Here is a 25,315-nt window from a genome sequence, read left to right as displayed (position 1 = left end):
TCAGGTTCCGCCCGCTGTAGTTCTTCTGAGTGAAGGGGCACGAGACGGTGGCCGCGTGCGCTCGGTTTTGACTGTTTAAATTAACGAACGTTAAACGGTCAAACGATTTGGGCGCAAAAAAACCGGAATTCGTTTTATTTGTTTAACATCTACACGAACGGAGTTTAACGTCAGGATCGCGGTGCTTCAAACTTCCCGGTAACGTAAGTGATGCCGCGTTGATTCACCTCACAGAAAAATCTCCTCGCGCTTTATCTGACAGGACTTTTATCTGTTTTTAAAAGGTTGTCGATACATTATATAAATAAACATTTTTACTGTGATTTTTCCAGCATCCTGCAAACTGTGTTTTATTTCTTACCCGCCCGCCAGCTGGATTACGAACCTACTATGGCGAGCGTCTATCTAATAAATATTTATAACCTCCATTTCGTCAGCGACCAATCACGCTTCCTCGTTTATATTTAGGCGTTAATGCGGCACCATAGTAGGATTCTTAACTTCACTCAGTTAAAATCTCACGTATAAATACACATATGAGCAAACATTAGGTACGTCTGTTTATAAACGTGTGTAATGATACGTGTAGTGAGACGGTGTTGTCAGCTGCATGTGAAGCTCCATCTTTGATGCTTTGTAATGTTAATGATAACGACACCTAACCTGAATCTTCACAGTTCAGCGAGATTCATGGGCTGGATTTTCCTCATTCCTCACTGCTGTTGCTAGGTTTGTTTAGCTAAACTAGCAGGCTGAATTATGCTCAAACACACACACTTTCACTTAGTGTGTTTGTGTCTCTTTAAAGTTAGTCTTTCCCAACCTGTATTTGATCAATGAAATTGAGTCTCTCTTAATTTATGTTTTGCAGTACACGTCCCTAAAGAGGGTTTCCATGAACACTTGACACACACCCACACAAACACTGTGGTTTTCCCTTTAAAGATGCGTATAAACCGAATCATCTTTCCTTTTGTCATCAGTGAATGTTATAAATACATGAACTGATATTTCTGGTCTGAAACGAGTACAGACAGCTGAAAGCTTCTTCCTTGAGGCACAACACGGGATCGCGACTCATGCCAAGTATTAAGAGCTGATGCAAACTCATGTTTCCTCACTTTCAGATTTTGGAAAATGACCAGCATGCACCAAAGTCTTTGAAGCATCCATCTGTAACCGTCCGCAGCGATGAGTTGGCCCGGTGAGGACTGGACCGTCGGTCTGACGGGTCACGTCCTGCAGAAGGTGAAACAGCTTCAGGCTCAAAACGAAAAGTTGACAAAGGAAAGACAACAGAGACAACTCCAGCTGGACAACTCGGAGGCAGCGCTGCACAAACAGAAACAGAAGGTAGTGATGGTGATCTGACAATGGATTTAATCACAAACGGGGTGTTTAGTCATTCCCTGTGGCTTGTCTGTCTCTTTGTTACATTGTCGTTCTCAAGTCATCACCCTTTTATCCATCTCTCTCCGTCAGCATGAAGAGGTGCGTGTGGATCTGAATGCTGTCCAGAGGGAGTTGGGAGGTGTGCGGGAGGCAGCGCAGGCGGAGGTGCGGGTCAGGGAACGGCTGGCACATGATTTACAGGTCAAAACGGGACAAGTGCACTCGCTGGAGGGCCAACTGGAGTCTTCCAAAATCTTGACACAAAACCTCACGCAGGAGATCAAACGGTGAGGTGCACATGGTCTCTGTACACGTTAAAGGGATACTTCGCACAAAAATTGAAAATTTGTCACCTTCGGTTGTACCAAATCTGCATACATTTCTGTGTTCTGATGAACATAGAGAAAGATATTGGGAAGAATGTTTATAACCAGACAGACTTTGCCCTCCACTGACTACAATAGTATGAAAAAAATGCCCCAGAATTGTTTGCTGTCCAGCAATTTTCAAAATATCTTCTTGTGTTCAACAGTAATTTTCCCGACTATGGAAGTCAATGGGGGGCAAAAACTATCTGGTTACAAGCATTCTTCCAAATATCTTTCTCTGTTCATCAGAAAAAAACATTTTAACAGATTTGGAACAACTCAAAGGTGAGCAAACGATGACAGAATTTTTATTTTTGGGTGAAGAATCCCTTTCAACTTTGGCCTGAAGAAGCCGGCCACAGACAACTGGAGCAGACCCATAACTCTCTCTCTCTCTTTCTGTGTAGGCTTGAAGCAGAGCTAGAAAAGCTGCAGAAGGGAAATGGCTCTGGGGATTCAATGTTGTTTTCCACACCTTGTTGGAACATGAGCTCTCCCTGGGACAACAGCGGTACCATCCTTCGCTCTACCTCTATTTGTTTTCCTTGACTCTTGCTCATTGGTTTTCTCTCTGTCGGCCTGTCCTCACAATGTCCTTCTTTAGAGATTACAAAACTTCCTCTGATAAACTAAGGGAAAGAGTGTTTTGTGACTTTTTAAAGGTCCCTTTGGGCTGATTGCATAGTACAATGTGCTATTACATTGTTTGTCTTTCTGATCTGTGTTTTATTGGCGGTGCCTAGACTGTGTGTACATGTTCATTTTGCGTGGTGTTGGTGTCGGCGTGTGGGATGGTTATAGAACTATCCGTACGTCATTGTAGTTTGACTGTTTTGTTACCTGTTTGAACTCAGCAGGTGGTTTCAGAGCAGAGGGTGATGGGAAAGCGCAGCATGTCAGAGTAAGTCATCCGCGCACAAAAAGCTTTCAAGAGCAGAAACCTGTCGCCTTTCTTATTGAGGATCATTGTTTATAAATGAGTTTCCTTTCGGTCACTTGTTAAACTCGTCTCGTTTCCTCTTGTAGCAGCAGCTGCAGTTTGGAGAAATCCCCAAGCCTGTGGCGGGCGGGGCTTCCTCTGCGTTTCCACAGCAACCACAGAAATCCCCACCTATTCGGCGTCACACCCGCCAGTCGGAGGCATCCACCCCCTCCTCCATGTTTCCATGGGAACGGGATGATTTGCGGTCCACTCCCAAAGGACGACCAGCTCCTTGTGTTTCATCCGGTGATGTCATCAAGAGCAATGACTCGGGGATAGAAGAGGCTTTGAGGAACGAGATTGATGGTGAGCTCTCCACACAATATTTGGGTTGACGGAGTGAATTCACTTTTGACCAAAAACCAAGGTTGTGGCAGATAGCTTTTTATCATAATATCAATTTTTTTTTAATCTGTCTATGAAACAACCATTCGGATGATGTAAGCAAGGCCACAGGGATGTGACTGCTATAAGTAGCAATGTTTAAGTAAATAAAATGAATATTCATTAGCTTTGTTTACACATTAGTTTACACATTAGTTAACACTTAGTTTACACTTAGTTTTTTTATCCTACATTGCATCGCTTCCCTCTTTCTTTTCCTCAAAAATGTGTTATAAAAGTTAAATGCTTTTTCAAAGGCATTTCTAGTTGTGTTAAAAGGTTCAGTGTATGAAATTTAGTGGCATCTAGTGGATAGGTTGCGAATTGCAACCAACAGCTGACTGGAACACTCTTTCAAACCACTACGGTGGCTGACAAAGAATTAAGATGTTTTCGCGTTTTTGCTTCTTTGCTGAAGGAGATAGTATCTTAAAATTGTTTGATGTAAGGAGACCCACGGTGTACGTACATAGACAGTCTGAGGTTATAAAACATACCACTTCATTATTATGGTCTTTACACACCCCTGATGACATAGTTATGCATATTGCATTTATGTCAATAGATCCTCTAATTACACACAGCAACTTTAAGATATAGTGTTTGTTTCTAAGGATCATGTTTACGTTGCGGAAATTCTTGCCGTTAATCAATTCGAAAACCTGCGTAACATCCCAGATTCTTACTTTTGTTCTACTGTGGCATAATAGATAAATTAGTCAGAGTAAAATGGTTTCTCCTAAATCCAGGGTATTAACCTGTCTGTGGTTTGTTTAATAGTCATAAATGAAACCCTCATTTGGTCCAAAGTCGTTGTTTGCTCCGTAGCTATGAGAGTCGATGAGAGAATGCTGGTCTACCCCATCAGTGGCGCGGGCAGATTTGTGTAGTGTTTGCATGTGAATGAGGTTGGAGATGTCTACAGCAGTCCGCTGAACGTGGGTACAGAACTAGATTTGATATTAGAAGCTGTATGTAGAGTATGAGATTAAAGTAGTTTAAGCAAAAGCAAGGCAGATTTAGCTTTCCTACCGTGTGCATGTGTTTGCCATTTAACCATAGGAACAGAATTATGTTTATTTATGAGATATCAGGTTTATTTACATAAGCAGGCTGATTATTAGTGGATGAAACTGTCAGGTTTCCAGTAATACAAATCCCATTGAAGATCGCACAGAACCCACCCCTTCACAAACAATATGATCTCAGGATTTGAATTTGCGAGATGCATGCTTTTGATTTTTGTAGGTGTGTTTTTTGTAATCATGCTGTAATACAATATCAGTTTCCCACAGGGATTGATTTACGTAACTAAACATTTGACATGCTTGGCATAGAGACTTTGACCGATACTGGTATCTCATTATTATTTTTTCATATTAGGACTGTTTACTGTTTTGAGGGCTGATATCATAAAACTTAAATGTAGAATGCTGTGTGCTAATATGACATCACAACCAGCAGAAAAAACGTATACCTTTAAAAAAACAGCATTGTTGACCAAAACTGATATGACCACATATGCATGCGTGTCTTGTTAGAAACCTGATGATTTGTAATATTGTGTAAAGTTGTACGTGATTGCTCAACCTCATTTCTGATGATTCTTGGAGGATTAGCAGCTGTCGTTCATGTGATCTTTAAAGAATGCATTTAAACGTGTCATTTCTCTTCTATACTCAAGTTCAGATTTGTGCAGTTGGCAGGAGAGGATCAGGTCGTGCAGAAGGGATGAAGAGAGAGAATGAGCGCAGTCGAGACACAAATAAATATTTTTTCTCTTGCCAGAATTAGATGCTTTTGTTTTGTGCGCTGCCAGCTAGACCGATTCTCAGTGGGTGTGTACGTGCATTCAAGACCGAGGGATGAGTGTGAATGAGTTTGTGTGAACGCTAAGAATGATCTCCATTGTTTTGTTGAGTCATCGGGGTTGGTCTTTATTCACACAGCTGATCGTGACGGATCTCTACAGCTCTACATGGCAGAACTGATTCTCAGTTTAAACACAGTCCTTCAGATGGCTTCCTGCTTGGGAATGTAAACTTCACTGGAATGTAAATTCCCTTCTGGCGACTTCACTAAACAGCCACTGTGTCCGATGATTCAGCAGTCATTTAAAATGATCATAGTCCACACGTTTATGACGGTTTATTTTCCTCAAGTACACTCACAACAGTTCCTTGTATTAAAAACGGTTCAGAGAATTCTTCCATTTTACACATTGGCCCCTGGAACAAAATGAGCTGTTTGTGCTACTGTATGTTTGACTCAGCTGTGATTGGCTAACGTTAAGGAACAGGTGGATTTTCACTTTACAGTAAACTCTTGGGAAATGTCATGTCATAATGTAAATAATTGATTATCTCTCTCTGTTAGCTCTGCGCGTGCGTGTATCAGAGCTGCAGCGTGAGGCACTGCTGGAGTCTGAGCGTTTGAAGGACGTGGACTCTCGTCTGGCTCAAGCTCAAAGAGATATCAACACTAAAGAACAGAGTCTGACACGCACCCAAGACCAGCTGACCCGCGCACAGACCCGCATCACAGAGGAGACTGACCGGGTCAGCACACAAATACACCACTGTTGTGTTTCAGCCACATTCATGTCTCAAAACCAGAGGAAAAGAATCGGTTGATTCTCACATATAAGCATGCAAACCTGCAGCTTGACAATAAAGGGATAGTTCACACCCAAATGAAACTTCTGTCATCCTCAAGTCATTCCAAACCTGTATGGATTTCTTTCTTTTGCACAACACAAAAGAATGAAAAGATGTTTTGAAAAATGTTGGTAAAAGAATACCGCCGGTCCCCATTGACTTTTGTCTGCATACAATAGAAGTCAATTGGGTCCAACAGTTTTCTCTTACCAATATCTTCTTTTGTGTTATGCAGAAGTCATACAGGTTCAAAATGACAAGTAAATAATGACATCATTTTTATTTTGGGGTGAACTATTCCTTTAATTTCAAGTTCTTTCATCATGATTTGTCTACCCACATTTGAGTATCATTTTTTTTTGCTATATTGATGGGTAGGTTTGTGTAAAGCACCTTTTTGTGTCTGTTTGTGAAATGTTTGATGTGTATGTGTAGGTCCACGCTGTTGAGCAGAAGGTCAAACACCTTCAGGAGGAGTTGAAGTGTCAAAGGCAGAATGCAGAATCCAGTCGCTGCAATGCAGAACAGCGCCGGAAAGACATGGAGCGTGAGCACCAGAGGGTGAGACGTTTGTGTTTACTTGCCGGTCCTGCTGTTGAATCTACAGCCCCACTGCAAATCAACCAATCAATCATTTCTAATTCGGCATAAATAAATCTTTAGAGCTGAATGTGGTTTGTGTTGTTCAGGAGCTGTTGGAGCAGCAGAGAGAGAGACAAGCTTTGGAGAAACAACATCAGCAGGAGATCAACAGACTCAACCAGGAGATCCAGCAGGCCAGAACCCTCCTCAACACACTGCAGGCCCAGCATGATAAGGTACCTGTGCTACAGTGGTGTTCGGTGCCTCCTCTCCAGGGGAAGCAGGAATTCAAAATACAAGTTCAGCGCTTCACGTGAACATGACGGGCTAAATAGATGTTTTGGCGAGCTTCGCATTATGGCTTCCCCTGAAGAGGAATCACGGATCGCCACTGCTGTGCTAGTGGTGCTTGCTATATTACACGGTTACTTGACACATGAAGAAGTGAGTAGAAATGAAACAGATTTGAAGTTATTTTCAGAGAAGCATGAGTGTGCAGTTGCAGTTTTTATTAGATACTAGAAGTGTAGCATTTTATCTCTGAATAGTTTCGCTACAGTACTGTAGATTGATCAGTTTGCCAACCTACAGATTTAAAGTTGTGTCGCTAGGACTGCAGATACACCCACTTTACTCCCTGGCCTAGAAATCTTTATTCATTTTATTTATATTAGATTATTTACTGTTTGTTTGTTTTTTCTCTCTCTCTCTTTCTGTGAATCTCATGGGAGCTGCACTTTGTTCGTCCACTGGTCAATGTACTAATGTCAACTCTACTCCCTCTCGTCTCATTCTCCCGCTGCTTCTGTGTTTTCTCATATGTTTCTATTCCTCTTTTTCTGTTTTATTTTCTCTCAGAGGATACAAGACCAGAGGTCAGTGTCATGGTGTCAGTTCTTTTTGAAACTCATAGCATGGTTTTGCTAGGATGTCTTGTATTGAGTACAGGAAGGAGTTATAAGGATTTGACCTCACACATTCCATCTCATGTTTCACCGAGTAAAAATCAATTCTATTGCAGTGTTTGATCACTGAACAAACATGGGTTGTTTCAGAGTAGACATGGGCCGGTATGAGATTAGGGTATGATAACCTTTAGCAAAAGTATTGCAGTTTCACGGTATTGCAATTAAAACAGTTTTAAAACAAGTTTCAAATGTCCACGTATACAAACAACAATTTTGCCACTGGGCAATACATTTTATTTTGAACCAACATTCATAGAACATATATATCAGTTTAAAATAAGCCCTCAAATGGTAATACTCTTTCAAAAATTATTTTTTTATCAAAGCCCATATATTGGGCCAAGACATCAAACATGGCATTTCATGACTTGATGCATTTTTGTGTAAACACAGCTCATACCTTAGAAAGGGTATCGCATAATTTTTTTGTGGTTTTGAAACCTTGACTCTTTCAAACCTCGGTATACCTTGAAACCGGTTTTCGTCCCATGCAGTCTTATTAATCTCTTTTTTATCATTCAACGTTGTACATTTCACTCGCTCAGAATATTAATTGTTATTTGTTCTTGGGCTGATAAGAGCTGTGTGTTGAAATTAAGACAAACGTAATACAAACATACAGTGTAGGTCAATACAGAAATCAATACGTATACAGAAACATTCTGAGCTGGTGTGTTACAAGACTGATACAAATGACCTGACATGAGGTTTTATAATGTGAAGTTTGTGATTCTGATGTTGCATTTGCATTCTGTGGCCAAAATAGATATGTTTCCACATTTCAAAACAGTGTTACAATTTTAGATTTTAGCCGTTTGATCGGGAAATGGCGTCATGTATACTTTCCTGATAAACCATTTCTTGACTTGAATTCACTCACAAGCATTATTTTGTTTGTCATGGGTCATATAACACTGTTTGCGTGTGACATCCTGCATGAGTTTGATTGATGTGACTCAATATCCAATTCAAACATCTTGATGAAGATTTCTTCAGACTTTCTCCCGGCACACCCACTAACCCTTCAGCTGTCTGCCTGTATGTCTGTCAGGTGTGTTTGCAGAAGCAGGGTCTGGAGAGAGATCTAGAGGATGTTAAAGGAAAACTGAAGAACACGGAAGCTGACTTAAAAGAGAGTCAGAAGAGAGAGACTCAAACAGAGGCCAAACTCACGGTACAACACACACACATACCTCATACAGACGTCAGCCGAACTCCATCAACCAACACATTTATTACCACCAGTGTTAAACCAGGAAGAGAGAATCTCTTGGATGTCATTTAATTTACTTTATGAACCATTTTTATGTTCAAAAAGACTTTCGCCACTATATGCTTCACCAGAATCTGCAATTAGTAGTTGTAGTTATGATGAGATCGAGGCTGTCAAAGAGAGGCACACAAATAGGCCCAAGCTCCCAGCACTACAATACCGTTACTGACTCAGCAGAATTCACCGGCAGCCCCATTATCTCATTAAGACTTAGGTTTCCCTCCGGGGCTCGTGTCTAAGCGCTTTATCTTTTGTCTATGTCCAGCATAAGGGACATGAATTATAATCGCAGAAACCTTTCCGTGCAGTTTAAAGCACTTAATATAGCACAGAAACCAGCGCTTGAGGGCAGTGAAATAATATACACGCCGATCAGATTATATTACAGTGTTAGTTAAACTCTTTGTCCTATTAAATTCTTTCGTTCTGTGTATTTTAGGTGTGTGTCCTTGTCAAACATGACTCTCCCCGATCATTTCTTTTTGGCTTTTATACTAAACTTCTTTTTGATTTAATTACAATTCATGAAAGTTCATTTCTGTGTTCGGAATGTAGCTTGTGTCTGCTCTGGTATGACAAGCGTATTATCTTGTTTGACAAGCTGCTTAAGCTTTGTTCTCTGCATGCACCTCTCATCTCGTCCTGTAGGAGGCGCTGAGGGAGAACGAGAACCTCACCGTGTCTTTGGTGCAGGTGAAGAAACAGGAAAAAGCTCTGCAGGAGGAAGTGAAAAGGTTAACAGACGAGCTTGCCGAGGCCCTCAAGCTAATAAAAGAACTGCAAGGTGATACAGTGCACAATCTTATCCTTAGGGGGAATTGTATGCGGTTTAGTAGGCACGCCTTGTGTTTCATTGTTTTTGTCTCCACCTGCTGACCAGAGTTAGACAGTGCACCTCACAAAATGTCTTTGATGTTTTTAAGAGACAAGTGGTCCCCAACTGGTTACAAGAATTAACATTCTGGTGCTGTACAAAACCAGTTGACAACTAAATAGCATTTTGGTAGTAGATTGCTTAGTGTATTTGTGTGTTTGTAGTTGTGTGTCGACAAAGTATGAGCTTTAGGTTACACTCTAAGCACAACTACGCAACATGCACACATACATTTGAATATGTCTTTGATAAAATGTTTGAAAAAAAGAGCCAATTTTTTGTTTATTTGTGGCTTTCCTGTAGCTCAGCTGGCTGTTCCTCCTCAACCAGTGTCTGTTCCTCACTTCGGCTCTACAGGAGACTGTCTCTCTCCCTCCGTTTCCTTCCAGCACGACCGCTCTCTCCCTTACCAACCCTCCACTCAGAGAAAGAGAGCGCCACAAACCGGCCGAACGAGAGAAGAGGAGAGGATGAAGTACCCCTCAGGCAGAGAGCCAGGTGAGGGCATCGATTCTGAGCACATTGGCAGCTCGGGGTCTGAGGAGTCACACAGGTTTAGAGGGAAAGGTGTTGATGCACAACAGAGCTGCTCACTGAAACGCAGTGACACTGATGTGGACATCTCACTGACAGAACAGGACACCGGTATAGAGGATGTGGACACAGACTCGTTCATGTCTGACTCAACCCTCAGCACAAGGTCCATTAGTGAATCAGGCATCACTCGCAATCTACAAGACGTCACGCACGACACAACAGGAAATGTAGAAAAACATGAGACTGCGTCTCTTAAAGATCTGAAGAAAGAGAACTCTCGGCTCCGTGATGAACTCAAAGATGTGAATTACGAGCTTCAGAAGCGTCTGGATGACCTGGAGTCCCAGAGGAGGGCGGAAGCGGAGGCCAGGACCAAGCTCAAACAGCTGAGCCGCAAGCATTCCACTCAGACAGAGCAGCAACGCGCCAAAGCTCTGGAGCTCAAAGACAGCATGGCCAAACTGGAAGCTCAGCTGGAGCAGGAGACGAAAGAGGTCACAAAACTACGAGAAAATCTTGACGTGTTAGAAAGAGAAGCTGAGAAGAGGCAGGATGAGAAGGAGAGGGAGCAAGACGAGAGCGCCGAGCGGATGGAAGTCTTAGCTGAGATGGAGCGAAAGGAGGAAGAGATGGAGAGGATGAGAAAGGAGCTGGAAGACCTTCAGCGCAAACTTGAACAGGAGCGAGAGGAACGGGAACAGGAGAGGGAAGAAGAGAGGAAGAAGATCCGAAAAGAAGAAGCGGAGGGACTGAAGATCGCACAGCTTCAGGAAGAGCTGGACAATCTTCGGAGGTTCGGTCAGTTAGAAGACAATATATCCAAAGAAAATTTCCCCGTCGCTTATTTACAACTAGATCGCCACACTAACACTAACAATAAAGACTCTCCTGAATCCATCTGTGACTCTGTGAACCTTCACAACACTATGATCTGCCAAAAATCCAGAGCCGTGGAGCTTATTGTAGATCTTGGTGCACAAACTAACTTGGGGACAACCACAGAGGGCAAGACTGAGATAGAAGAGCCTCTGGCAGTAAGCTTGGACGACACTACCGGTGTAGTTTTAGAGATGGAACGTATGAGGGTGGAGAGAGATCAAGAGGCAGAGAATGCAAAACTAGCTCAGCGAAAGCTGGAAGATCTGCAGAAGCAAGTGAACACTCAGACCAATCACCTGACCCACGCTTTTGAAAGCCAGAGCAAGAACATCGAGAACCTACTGAGAGAGTTGCATAACAAAGAGTGTGCCCTCCAGAGGCAAGCTGAAGAACTGCAGAAATGTCAAAAGAAAATCACGCTTCTTGAGGAATCACGTGCCGATAGAGAGGACGTCGTCTTCGGTGAGGTCTCCATACCTCCCGAACCTTCTACAGAGATCTCGAGAGAACTAAGCTGTGATTCGGTTATAAGCAACATGAGCATAAGCGACCAAGAAATGTCTAACGATGATACACAACAGATTTTGAAGGACTCTAGTTTACAGCTGCCCGTTGAACACTCTGTAAGCCGAAACATTGAACAAACCACCACTACAGATGCTTCTGATAAGATACAAATAGCAACTGAAGCTTTCAATCCACATGAATTGAACTGTGAATGTCCTACATCCTCTAGTCACAATTCGGAAGGTCTTGAACATTCTCAAGTGTTTACAGAGAGTGCTCAAGAAATTGAAAAATTGTCTGTGACTAGTTCTCGCCCGCTAGACAAACAAGTTCAGACCGTTTCAGAAAAAGATGATTCTGAGTTGGAAAGGGTGACGAAGGAATTACAGGAAGCTGAAAATCAATTGAATGTGATGAAGACTCAGAATGAGACGCTCGGTTTGGTTAATGAAGAACTGCTGTCTGTCAAACGAGAAAATGAAGAGTCGAAAGCAAAACTGAGAGGGTTGGAGAAAGACACGTGTGCTGACAGGACCTCTAAAGAAGATCAAAACAATCAAAAGCTAAATGAAGAAGGTTTTCTAGACGGTTCCTCCTCAGGACTGGAGGAGTCTGTTGTTCCTGATGACAACTCTGAGGATAAAGGGATTGAGGCAACGAATGAAAAAGTAGAAGTTCATGATCTTCATAAACAGGTACATTTAAAATATACATTTACATCCATGATACAAGTCACTGGTCCATGATTCATCTCTTATGTTCCAATGGAATAAAACAATGGATCTGTTTTTAATATCGTGTTGTTTTATTTTCTTCTTTTTTGTGCGTCTCAGATCCAGACGCTACAAGAGCAGATCCAGAACCTCTCTGAGCAGAACAGGACACAAGCGGAAGAACTAAACCTCTGGAAGATCTCTGCCATGGGAGCAACGGTAGACAGCAGTTCTCCCTCCATCACGCTGAGAGAGTTTGAGATATTCCTCCCCTGCAATTCTATCAAACCGTGCACGCAACAGAAAAGGTAACACACTGCTGTTTGACTGACATTTGTTTGAGATGAATTAGCGGTGAGAAATATAGTTGTGTAAATAACGTTTCTTCATATTGCGTTCGGAGTGCAAGATACTTAAAGTGAATTATGAGCATGCTGGACTGGCGATGATATGTTTTGTGGAAGGTAAACATAGATTCTGTGTATGAGAGATGTTTATACAGGACGCTTCTGTTTCTTCTGGCTGCTTTAGGACCACAGACATGACACATCAGTGTGGATCAGAGGACGGGAAAGAACAGACCAATTTACCTGAAACTCAAATTACACATGCTCAGGGAGCTGCTGAGGTATCGTTTTAGTAATTAAAATGCAATACAATCTTTAATGGTGCAGTGTGTCATTTTTTTTTAGATGATTTGTTGATATGAATGCAATATAATACACATAACTATGTCTTCCGAGGTGTATAAAGTTCTTACATAATGAAGCGTTATGTTTTTATTACCTTAGAATGAGATATTTCTATCTACATATAGCGCGGCTCCCCTTAAATGAAATTCCAGAGTTGTTTCTACAGCAGCCCTGAATGGACAAACTGCTTTAAAGAGCGCGTTTTGTAAATACGATCTCATTCGGCAAAGAAGCGTAAACGTGACGACATCTTTGTGCTGTGTCGGCCGCCTTATTGCTTCGAAAGGGAGGGTTGGAGTGAGCCATTAGTTGCAGTTCACAACCTCACCACAAGATTGCGCTAAATTTCATACATTATACCTTTAGAATATCGATACGAAAAATGTTGTTTAGTTGGAGGTGAAAATTGCAAATATTAGAATATGCCGTTGAAGTGCTCTATACTTGTTTTCAGGTACTACTGACTGAAAACGAAAATGAAACGATGATCAAAGAAAACGCTCAAGAATGTGCTGCCAGCTCTGTTAATTACAAAGATGAAACTCCTCCAGACTGCACGTCACACACGACGACTACTAACAATAAAGATGGATTATCAGATCTTCAGCAGATTGCCTTATTGTCTCCTGTGTCTCACGGCAACACGACTGGCGCCGGAGCAAACAGCCAGAAAGATGCCTTAATCAACATTTCCATTTTAAGCGAATATCAGACCAAAGTAATCAACACTGAGCCAATCACAAAGTCCCGTGAGATCCATGATTCCCAGAATTCTGACTTAGGCACTGCACGTAATCAGATGGAAACCAAGGAAACCGATGCTTTGGATAAACACGGGGATCCCTACGGAGGGGCAACGGATAAACAGAACAACCATCACGTCGCTGAGGAGGTTTCGGCATCACAGACAAGCGAGTCTTCTAAGGGTCAAAGGGCAGAGAGCGACAAGATTAATGGAGATGGTAACAGAACAGAGGTCAGAGAAGTTCAAAGTGTGTCTACACAGACAGAAGAGAGCGAAGAGTTGAGTGACACGACAGTGAAACGCTCTCTCGTCCACACCGGCACTCAGACGGATACTGTGCAGCTGGAGACTGATGAAGAGGAGGGTCATGAAGGATCCGCTGAATCTGTGCCCCTCTCTCGCACACTACAGACTGTTACAAACCAGCTGCTGTTGTCCAAAGCGTTCCCCATGAGTGACCCGGCTCACCTTGCAGAGCGCATCAGACAGAACCGCAATCGCATGTCTGCAGCATATGACGACACTGAATATGAACCATACGGCCTTCCAGAGGTTGTTATGAAAGGTGAGATTAAACGTATTGTATTTTTGGCATTTTTTAATGTTGCTAAGGTTTGAAATATCATCTTTTCTCTCCATAGGCTTTGCCGACATCCCCAGCGGGCCAGCTTGTCCATACGTCCTGCGCAGGGGGCTTCTTGGTACCGACGCAATGCCCCTCCCACTCAAAGAAGCCAAACCCCAAGAAGATGAAGACATAGAGCCATAGCTCTCATAGCATAGCATGCTATTTAATCCCATAGATACTGGATTTCAAAGCATATGTTTGTGATACATTTAAAGAAACATTTCACATTTTCTAGACTCTAGTCTGTTCTTTCCTTTCAATGCTGAAGGAACGTTACTGCCGCTTTAATCATAATGTAAGTGTCAATGGTACCACGTTACCACAGAGCGGTCTGTCTCGAGTCATATACTTCAGATTGAAAGACATTGCACTTTTCTCCATCTGAACCGTCATATGTTTTAGTTTGTGTAGTGGAGCCGTTTTCAGCTTCGCTTATGTGGATGTAATATATTTTTGTTTTGCATAGAGGTGGTGTTAGCGCCTGTTTTATATGAGACTTGAATTTTGTGAATAGCTTTATTTATTGACGGACACTACTGTGTGTGTGTGTGTGTGTGTGTGTGTGTGTGTTTGTCTGTATGGTATGAGTCGGATCAAACCTGAGCCTTTTTCCGATCCTTGTATGGTTATTCACTGTCAAAGCCTGTTTCTCTTTCTCTCTGTCATCTCACGGCTTTATAATGCACACTGGAGTATTTATATTATTTGTCAGTTTGCAAAGCGGCGTTAGAGAAGCGCTGGATGGCTGCGTTTTTGATGTCATAGATTTCATTGACGTCATGTCTTTTATGCTCCTCAGTATGTCTATTGTTTTTCTGTGATTAGTGTTTTCAGTTGGGAATGTTTACATTTATTAAAATGACTTATTGAAATACATATTCCAATTTGTTTTGGGTTTTTTTCATCCGCACTCAATTTGTACATTTGAAGTATACAAAACGGTCTGAAGTTTTTAGGGGATTCATTTTCAAGGCCATTCCAGTCATTTTCATGGTTGAAGATTGAAGGGATAAATGTCTGTGCTGATGTTAAATTTGCTCGAAGCAACTTGAGCTTTCATTTCTCCATGCAGACATTTTTTTACAGTTTTGAATTTGCACACCTTTAATTTTTAATAATCTGCAATACTTGATTCTAATTGGTTTATCGCAGTATTCTGCAATCCTATATTTGTGTACACTGAGCGATTCTAAAAATTGGTTTTCTTTGACAATTTACACTTTTAACATATTGGTTTCGTCTCTTGACTGAACAGGTGGTTTAGAGACTGCATGTTTAATCCAGACCGAATGCATTTCTGTGGTCTGAAAGAAAGAAACAGCTGGCATAATTTCGTCACGCACACCTGCTTCGGTCATGAGTCATTTACACAGTTTAAGTGCGACCTGTTTGGAGAATAATGTAATAATAGATCGAGTTAACCCGTGTACATGATGTTATGCACTTGTGCTTTTAAAAACCAAACATTAGTCATAGTTGGAGCAGAAATCAAAGACTCGTCTGGGGATGTGATATCCCGTATCAGCGCTTTAAAAGGATGCAAAGGCCATTTGGGTCTTTACATCAGCCCCTTCAGAGTTCTGTTTAATCTCCTCTGTGCTTTGCTTGGTTCCAGAGGGCCGCCTGCAGTCCTTATAGAGAATGTTTTGAATTCTGAGCTTTAATGTTTCAGGTTGTTGCTTAACTGTTGCACTGCTGCTCACAGATGAAAGGAGGTTGTGGGGATGAGGAGACGGTACAAATATGTTAACGTGTTGTTTCACCACAGATAATATCGCTAAAGGTTCGTGTAGATTTTATTACCACACATAAAATGTCTCCTCCATACACTTTAGGCTCTGTAAATTGCAAAAAAGAAGAACAATGAATGGAGTGGCCTGCCCTTTAATAGCAGTTTATATATATAAATAATCTAGCCAATCTGAGACACCCTCAACCTGTTGGTCATTTTACACATTAAGTTTGGATGTCTTCAGGAGGAGGGGTTACAGAGGCAGTTGTGTGTAGATGAAATGGGCTGAGATCATTATTGCAACAGTAATGCAAGTACATCCAAATCCTTTTGCAAGATTATATTTATGTAGGGCCTTATTGCTTTAATGAAGCAAACCTTGAAGATATCAAATGAACAAATTACTACGTAAGCATTTTTAAGGCTATTGGTATTTCTATGGAGGCCATGCAGTATTTACTGTAGGTGAAAGTCCATTTATTTATAGTTTATAAATGTATTCTCTTGGATTTGTCGTATTTGGTTAAAATACTTTCTAAAATGTTTAGGAATTTTAATAGAATATATACTATACTATAACTAATACAGTAAAAAATTACGAGTGAATAGAAAAGTATTAACTATCAATAATTCACCAGTACATTATATTTAGTCTTACTGTAAAATAAATGGGTTCTGAAAGTAACATTTCCCATATTATTTAGACTTCTATGATAAAAGTCCCTTATAATTAACAAGATATTAACTATTACAGTATAACATTGTTAATTATTATTTTAAATCCTTTACATTTTCTGTTTAAAATAGTAAAAGGTGGTTCCCACAAGTGATTCTTTACATTTAATGATATTTCATTAAAATATTTTTTATGTTTAACTAGTTATATATATATTAGGGTGTTCTGTTACATTTTATATTGTTTTATCACTTTTATGCCATTATTTATTGCCATGTGGTATTGATGATGGTGCTTTGTTTTTTAAGTTTTGGAAACGGTCCATATATGAAACGTCTGGTGATTTCAGCACTTGCCTGTCCATTTTATACCTTCATTTGGTTTCACTAAATCATATTTTGGCACAAATATCTCAATTTTACTGCGGGTATTTAGGATTTATAACCCAACATGTGTGCGCTTGAGCTTATAGAGTAACTGCGAAAGAAAAACCACATGCAATATCTCAGAAATTAAAAGGTATAAATAAACAGAATATCTGGTGTCCAAGGTTATTTTGGGGAACAACGGAAACACATTCCTGTTTCATGACACTCTCTCCGTGATTTCTATGCAAACAGATGAAAGATAAGTACACAGAGATAGAAACAAAAGGATTAGAGAAGGGTGCTCAAACATGTCGAGGTAGAGATGAATAAACTGTCAGCTTACATTTGTGTATAATTTGTGTCTCTGCCAAGCCATCGTCTCTCCTCCCCCTTCTGTTCTTCTCGTCTCTGCTCTTTCTCTGTTCTCATGTTGGCAGGTTCCCGTAAGTAAGTCCTGGTAATGGGGAAAGACCTGATGAGTTTGTATATCTTCACGTTCATCTGCTGGAGGAAGGGAACTCCTGATCTCACACACACAAGTCAGAACTCCACATCTGAGGTAAGACGTCTTCAATACCTTCTCAATATCTCCATCACTGTGGTGAATAGTTCACGTCGTGTTGGAAAATATTGTAAACTTGTTCGTTGAATTGTATTTGTAACGGATTGCATATAAGGTTCTTGAATAGTTAAAATCTGCAAATAAGATGGTCAATCTTTGTTTCCATGATGGCAGACAGTGACGTTTTATCCAATAGAAGTGTTTAATGTTTGCAGTGAAGAGTTCACTATTTATTTAGGCTACTTAATAAAAGAAAATTCATGAGTTATTCATGTAATGTAATGTTACCTGTCATTGATTTTCGTTTCATTTCTTGTTATTTTTGTTTACTTCCAAACATCTAGAGGTCAATGCGTATCAAGTCCAATGTACCAAAGAATGCATTCAATAAAAATGTTTCCATATACGAAAAGTGACAACTTTATATATTCCATAAAATATGGTACTTATAAGCACGTTTTAGGAATCCCTGTTGAACATCAAGATCTTGTCAGAAGAGTGCAGATCTGTTTATGTGGAGCTGTGCCAGAGGCTCTGTTCTGATGCCGTCATGTGTTGACTTCTTACCTCCGTGCCTTCACTCTCCTGTCATGTGTCTGGACTGGGTCAAACGTATTGAAGCTCAGAACTGATTTGGGGTCAGTTCCAGGTTCCCTTTTGGATTATCAGAGTGTTTATTGTTGTGTTTCATAGGTTTCTGAAGAAACCAATGAAAGAGGCTGAGCAGAGGAAACATCAAAAGAAAGGCTGATATGGAGGAGAACGAGAAAGCTGTTGATTTGCAAAGGCGAGTGTTGTAAGGTAAACACTTAAGCTCTTTTACATCACATATACACCGGGCTGTTGAAATATTTGGACATGTAAGCCACACTTATGCAAAGGTAGGAATGTTACTGCAAGGTTTATAAACACATTCTGGTTGTCAAGCATTAGTGGAACACAACACAAACGTCACTTGTGAACCTGAGAGGAATTGACTTCACAGGGGTTTAAGTCTGACTGGAGATACTTATTATGCAGCATCTTTCTCCGTTGACACGAAAAGATTGATTTATTAACCCTCATGTTGTTCAATTCTTGTATATGACTCGATAAACACAAAAGAAGATACTTTGAGAAACGTCTTTGTGGTTTATGGTCCATACAATAGAAGTCAATGGGGTCCAATGTGGATGGTTTAACCAAAATTCATCAAAAAATCATTTATGTTCTACAGAAGAAACATGAAGTGAAATGACATGAGGGTGAATACATCATTTTAGGTGAACCATTCCTTTAAGACCTAAACGAACACGTGATAAACAGCCATGGAAAAAATGAAGAGACCATTTCAGTTTTTTAAATTGACTATTTATAGCATGTGTTTATGTAAAATGGTCATTTTTGATTTGTTAACCACCAAAAAATTATATAATAATACAAATATTGTAATTTACATATATTTGCAGAAAATGAATACTGGAGGAACAGAATAACAGAAACAGTTTTTTTAGACCTCAAACACTGCAAAAAAAATAAGTTCCTATTCACTTTAACGCAAGACAACAGTAATTTTTACACATGTATTTAGGAAAAATACTTTTCATGTGATTTTTATCACAGTCTACATGTGTCTTGTCATGCTGTCAGTCTTTTACATTGTTGTTGGATGACTTTGTCACTCCTCAGGTTTGATCTCTTTCTTCAATTTAAAGTATTAAATAGTTGGGACCTAATTCTTGGTTACATGAGAATCAAAAACTCTTCTAAGCTTTTGTTTCCATCCAGAAATGTGTTTTTCAGTTTGACGTCACCCAGCGCTCGACACAGCCATGCGCAACTCAACGCTGTTGACTATCCTGGCGGCTGTGCTGCTGTATTTGGTGCTGGGAGCTCTGGTGTTCGGCTGGCTGGAGTCCTCCAGGGAGGAATGGGCCCACCGGGAGCTGCTGACCTCCAGAATGGCTTTTCTACAGAACCACAGCTGTGTTAATCCATACATTTTGACGGAGTTCACCGAGGTCATTATAAATCCACAGCAATACACTCTCACGCTAATATACCACCATGTGTACGATACAAAAATCCTGTTTCTCATTTTTTGAAGGATCTATTGACCGAAATGCGATATAATATACATAACTATGTCTTCAGAGGTGTATAAAGACCTTACATAATGAAGCGTTTTGTTTTTATCATGGAATTCACCACGTTGTTTCTACAGTAGCCGTAAACGGACTATCTGCACAACAAAGCCTCTTTCTATATCCTTCGGCAAAGAAGCAAAATCTTTGTCCTGTTTCAGCCACCGTAGTGCTTCGAAAGAGGGGGTTGATAGGGTGAAGTGAACAGTTGGTTGCAATTCGCAACATCACCACTAGGGCTGCACGATATATCGAAAAGAAACCGTACGCGATTTGGCGGTTGGCTGCAAAGTTTTATGCACAGTTTGTCAGTTTTGTCCTCTCCTCTCTCTTTAGAAAGTGGTAGATGCCATTGAGGCGGGCGTGGATGTCAAAAGCTCATCAAACTTCAGCAGCAGATGGGTGTTTTCCAATGCGTTCTTCTTCTGTGGTACCATCATTACAACTATTGGTGAGACTGGTGCACTTTTCCCAGAATATCAGAATGATTGAGAGCTTCATGATCTCCTCTGCTGTGGTCTTTAGGTTTTGGAAACATCTCGCCCAAGACTGAAGGTGGTCAGTTGTTCTGTATATTTTATGCTCTGGTGGGGATCCCCATGTTTGGCATTCTCTTAGCAGGGGTTGGAGATCATTTGGGCACCCTGCTGCGGAAAGCTGTCGCAAAGATTGAGACTTATTTCTGGTGAGTCTCAACAATGAGATTATTAGATTATCAATGATAATGTGGATAAAGGGAGGGAATAGTTAGTAATGGCATGTCATATTAATTCAATTCATGGAGCATAAAGAGACCTAAATATCCTGTTTCTCATTAGGGTTTTTGTGACTGTCAAGACATAATTCTACAAACTTATGTTTGTTTTCTACCACAGCGCAAGGGTGTGAAGCCCACCAGCGTCCGCGTAATCTCCGCTGTCTTCTCCATCCTGATTGGCTGTTTAATCTTCATCGCCGTGCCGACCATGGTGTTTCAGGAAGTGGAGAGCTGGAGTCTGTTGGAAGCAGGATATTTTGTGGTCATCACTCTGACAACGGTGGGCTTCGGGGACTATGTGACAGGTGCGCAAGACATGTGAAGTCTACCTACTTACTGTACATACGTGTAATTGTCATCTTTTATTAAGTTACAATGTCATGTGGCAGTCTGATAATTGTGTTTAGGAGCTCAATATTATATTACTGCAGGAAGTTTTGTGGTTATTGGATCCAGACAGCCATAGATTTGCAGTCATTTATATCAACTAATTTTCCTTTTTTAAACCTTGACACTAATTGTTGTAAAATCTTCTGTAACGGAAAACCAGAGCGGGCAGCCTTCTGATAAACTCATCTCGCACAGACAGATAGTAATTAGATATTGCATTTTTTTTACATATGTATCCAAAGTGACCTACAGAACACTTGAAGACTTCACATGCAAAAGCTTCTAAGCTCCGTACTTCCTTTTTGCCATTATAGTGAATTAACATTTCATATAAACTTCACAGCCTGATGAAAAAACAATCATTTCAGAAACAAAATGATGAACTTTTGCATTTGAACTTTTCATTAAGTGAAGAAAGAGTATGTGATGATGTTGAAGAATTTCTGTCATTTACCATGGTAAATTTGACTTGTCTATGTTAAAAGTGAAAACTGCATTTATTGTAAAACACTTTTACATCACAAATATCGCCCCCTGGTGGTGAATGATACGACACACAATAAATTGTACATAATTTATATAACATATATATAAATAAATATGCATATACATAGGCTATATTGTTTTATGTCTATATTATATTATATTATATTTATTTTATTTTATCAATGTTTAATAAATATGCAATTTCTGATTAATTTTTATATAATTTATGGTTTTGTGCATACTTGTTTATATATCATTGAATAATTGTAACTAATGTATTGCAACAGCATATGTGGACACACATGACATTTTTCCATCTTTTTTTAATCAATTCAATTCACATTACAATGACGACACAACAACAATAATGGTGGTTGATCTGAAAAGTGGGAGAAAGTCTTCTTACCAATGTACTTATTGTGTGTTCTTTTAGAAAATGTACAGATTAGTAGCAAAAGGGGACAAAAGGGCACGCAGCATAAAGACCCACCATTAAAAATACTTTTTTAACTTTATTGATCAGATAAATGACACTTGTATCTGTCTTTAAGTCCTTGGTGATGCCTTGTCCCATTGGTTTCTATCGTTGGCGCATCACTGTCAACATGGTTTGTGTTGAAATTATTTTTTGTGGTAATGCTCATGCCACAAAAGCTGTTCCTTGAACTCCTAGAAGATGTATTTATCCCAGAATAAGTTCCTGTAAGGGGATAACGGTGACAGCTCATGGCTTCAATCTTTGCAGGGCTCAAACCAGCAATCTTCCAATTATTGCGGCTCGGAGCTTTGAAGCACTTGCCCACACGGCTCCTGTGAATTATTACAGACGTGAAATATTATTATTATCTTTCCTCTACCCCAGAGAACAGAAGAGACGGCACGCCCCTGTATAAACCATTGGTGTGGTTGTGGATAGTGTTTGGTATGGCCTATTTTGCATCCATCCTCACTATGATCGGAAACTGGTTACGAGTTTTGTCTAAGAAGACTCGTGCGGAGGTGAGACACAGTGTTTGAGCAGACAAAATATTATTAACACGAATGATGTGAAAGCATTTCAAGTCTGGTTTCCTCTGCACAATACCTTGAAATAGAAGCCAGTATTTTTGCATTGAAAAAACTTCCAAGATAATAAAAAATATTTTGGGGTTTTCTCTTTCAGATGGAGGAGCTGAGAGCTCATGCCACAGACTGGACTCAGAATATTCAGAACATGTCCATGGACTTCCGCATTCCCGTCCCACTCGATCTCAACGACCCCTTTCAGCTCCAGCGCAGACGCAGACGGAAGCGCCGTCGCCATCGCCGCCACCCGAGGGTGAACGTGACGGGATTGGCCCACGGGATCTCTCTAGATGCCGCCGCTATCCGAGAAAATGGGCACCTGCTGGTTGTCTGGCCTGAATCTGTGTATACCCCAGCATGTGAAGCGATGTCCCAGTCCAGATCATGCTCGAGATTAGACGCAAGATATGAAATGAGACCAGGATCCAGGCTGACGGAGGGACCCGGTTCGAGATCCATCTCACGGTTAGAACCGAAAACGCAATCCAGACCCGGATCCAGAGCCCTTTCCGGGTCTCCATCAGAATCAGGATCGGAATCGGCATCAGGATCCATCTCTGGGTCTGAGACGCCGTCCGGATCCTGGTCGGAATCTTACTCAAACTCCCGGAACTCGGACGAGCTGGAATCTGGAGACGAGGTCTCTCGGAGGTCAGCGGGTAGTGTGCTGGACGTCTCCGTTCTTATGGTGTCCCCCCGTTCACCACCTCAACCCTCCCTGCTGGACTTCTTCGGTGAGAACTTGGCGTACATCGATGAGTCGTCAGACACTCTTAGTGACCGGGGGAAGCCAGCCGGACCAAATCGCCCTCGTAAACCCAAGAGGAAGAGCATTAGGAGACAAATTCCCCGTTCGCATCCCATTGGACTTCTAAGAGATGTCAGTTGTGAAATACAGCCCCCGTCGCACTCTCCGACCCCTCCGCCTCAAACCTCACCCAATACATGAGAACTAACACTTATGACCATGACATTATTATGCTGTATTATAAAATACATTCTGTCCGTGTAGCTCGGCTGGTTGTGTTAGCAACGCAAAGTCATGGGTTCGCATCCCAGGGAACATGCACACTGATCAATTTATGCCTAGAATGCACTGTGAGTCACTTTGGATAAAAGCGTCTGCCAAATGCAAAAATATAAAATTGACTAGCTGGGTTTTGGACAACTAGTCGACCCACATGGCAGATCCCTCAACCGCACTCCTCCAACCAGCTGTTTTATTTGCTGGAGACAAGTCAAATATCCAAGTTGTCGTCTCATTCCTGTCGTTGAAAGAAATTCAAAGTTGTTCATCAGAGTTAAAAGATGCCGAACATCTGTGATAGAGTGTCCGGAACCCCAGTGGTTAGACATATTTACATGAGCTGTTGGCTCACGGGAACCCCGTTGGAGTCCGAAGAAGCCATCTCTTACCCTCATGTCTGCCTCCACTGTACTATGGATGAAAGTAAAAAAAGATGCCAAACATCTAAGATATGTGTGTAAATATAGCCTTATTGAAATACAGAGAGTTAAGGAGATTTCTAGATTTGTCTAGAAATGTGGGTGACTGTGTTTTTTTTTAGATATTTAGGCAAACTCGAGTTCACTGTATGTGGTATCAAGTCTTGAACCGGTGTATTGTGCCATTCACTCACAGAGGTTAAGTTATTTTGCTAAGTGATTTTTTTATATTGCCTTGCATTTATATCCCCCTTTATTTACTGCATTATGTAGTGTTTGTTGAGTAAAGAAAGTGCTTTATGTAGTCAAACATCCAGTTCTTTATTAATCCTTGCATTTCAAACAGAGACAGTTGCTGCGTCCCAATTCGCGTACTTGTGCACTAAAAGTATGTACTCAGGGGTGGACTGACCTGTAGGACATTCCGTCTAAGTCCAGTATGGCCGTCCTACCAACGTGACCAGGGGTGGACTGACCATCTGGAGTACCGGAACTTTTCCAGGTGGGTCGCTAACGTATGGGGCCGGAATGGACGCTTGGGCCGGACAGACGGATGTATTATAAACGCGAATGCACACAATGCAAAGGCATTAGCGAGTCGCAATAACACGTCACACCAAACACCCCCCCCCCCATCGACAGAAATGATGGAGGGCGGATGTGGGCCGAATAATCCAGGCCCGATTTTGCTACCCAGTCCGCCCGTGTATGTAAAGTTTTTGTTATGGAAAAGTTTATACATTTTATTGCAATTAGCAATACTGTATGCATGCACTGGGTCTTACTAACAGGACACAGAAGTGACCGTTGGTGCCTAGACGACACAGTAATCGTTAGGTGTCAAGAATCTATTATATTAATATATATTCTTTGCATTTATTATTCATTCATTATTTCAAAAGTTTACTGAATACTTAAATTTATTGATTCAGCGAAGCATCTTTTCTTTAATTTTATGAATGCAGTGGAGCGTCACTAAACTCTGCCCTCGCGCAGTAAGTTGTCCATGGATTAACACTTCGAATTTTCACCGGAAACTGAGAATACTCATGTTAGAATACTATGATTTGGGACATAGTAATTATATTTCCGAATACTATTTAGGACGGATGGTATGCGAATTAGGACGCAGCAAGTGTGAAAAGTGAGAGGCACTTCTGTCACAATAAAGTCTGGGGGAGTTTGAGGATCCAATGGAGTTACAAGGTTTAGTCACGAGTTCTTTGTAATACATTTAATTGGTTAAATATTTGTATTATATTCAGGCCCGGTACAAGGCTGGCTCGAATGGGAGGGGCAATCATATATTCTGGTTGGGCAGATATAGTCGTAGGTCATTGCATGCGTTTTCTTCCTGCTGATTCAATTGACAGATAATTATTTAATAGATCATAAGTATTTATTAAGTATTTAATAATTATTATTTTGTTTTATTATTATTTCATTCTCAGCTGGATATCTCCTCGTACTCGCCTTCATGTGTATGAATTTAATTAGACAAAAAAACATTTCCCTCTACTGCAGATCTA

At 40.9% G+C, this 25,315-nt stretch overlaps 2 protein-coding genes across 5 annotated transcripts; both read left to right on the top strand.

Annotated features, from left to right (window-relative positions):
- Nucleotides 1–35: 35 nt before the first annotated feature.
- On the top strand, nucleotides 36–15,057 carry si:dkeyp-115e12.6 (centromere protein F). Of its 4 annotated transcripts, none has more exons than XM_056769677.1 (16): nucleotides 36–203; nucleotides 1,128–1,353; nucleotides 1,483–1,679; nucleotides 2,168–2,271; nucleotides 2,618–2,661; nucleotides 2,790–3,048; nucleotides 5,503–5,684; nucleotides 6,219–6,344; nucleotides 6,473–6,601; nucleotides 8,385–8,507; nucleotides 9,255–9,390; nucleotides 9,784–12,098; nucleotides 12,237–12,424; nucleotides 12,648–12,744; nucleotides 13,263–14,118; nucleotides 14,195–15,057. In XM_056769677.1, exons 2-16 carry the CDS (start codon nucleotides 1,192–1,194, stop codon nucleotides 14,320–14,322), a joined length of 5,046 nt encoding a protein of 1,681 aa, XP_056625655.1. In that variant the 5' UTR covers nucleotides 36–203; nucleotides 1,128–1,191; the 3' UTR covers nucleotides 14,323–15,057. The 4 variants fall into 4 exon arrangements, with proteins under 4 accessions (XP_056625655.1, XP_056625653.1, XP_056625654.1 ...); XM_056769675.1 differs by having other exon boundaries at nucleotides 2,787–3,048; XM_056769676.1 differs by having other exon boundaries at nucleotides 2,615–2,661.
- Nucleotides 15,058–17,390: 2,333 nt separating this feature from the next.
- On the top strand, nucleotides 17,391–25,315 carry kcnk4a (potassium channel, subfamily K, member 4a). The gene is given in 8 exon segments (XM_056769973.1): nucleotides 17,391–17,516; nucleotides 18,213–18,320; nucleotides 19,287–19,519; nucleotides 19,979–20,093; nucleotides 20,168–20,331; nucleotides 20,518–20,704; nucleotides 22,138–22,274; nucleotides 22,438–25,315. Coding segments are annotated over 6 exon segments (1,644 nt in total). The 5' UTR covers nucleotides 17,391–17,516; nucleotides 18,213–18,320; nucleotides 19,287–19,330; the 3' UTR covers nucleotides 23,290–25,315.

This window comes from Triplophysa dalaica, chromosome 16, assembly GCF_015846415.1.
Source record: "Triplophysa dalaica isolate WHDGS20190420 chromosome 16, ASM1584641v1, whole genome shotgun sequence".
Classification (NCBI taxonomy): domain Eukaryota; kingdom Metazoa; phylum Chordata; class Actinopteri; order Cypriniformes; family Nemacheilidae; genus Triplophysa; species Triplophysa dalaica.
Note: the sequence above shows the minus strand (reverse complement) of the source record. Positions and strands in the feature narration are given on the sequence as shown.

What these genes read in the sequence shown, in the direction of transcription:
- si:dkeyp-115e12.6 (XM_056769674.1), top strand. Translation starts at nt 1,192, where the DNA reads ATGAGTTGGCCCGGTGAGGACTGGACCGTCGGTCTGACGGGTCACGTC. An exon ending in TCACAGAGGAGACTGACCGG is followed by an intron (nt 5,685 to 6,218) that starts GTCAGCACACAA and finishes GTGTATGTGTAG; the next exon opens with GTCCACGCTGTTGAGCAGAA. An exon ending in TCCAGAGGTTGTTATGAAAG is followed by an intron (nt 14,119 to 14,194) that starts GTGAGATTAAAC and finishes TTCTCTCCATAG; the next exon opens with GCTTTGCCGACATCCCCAGC.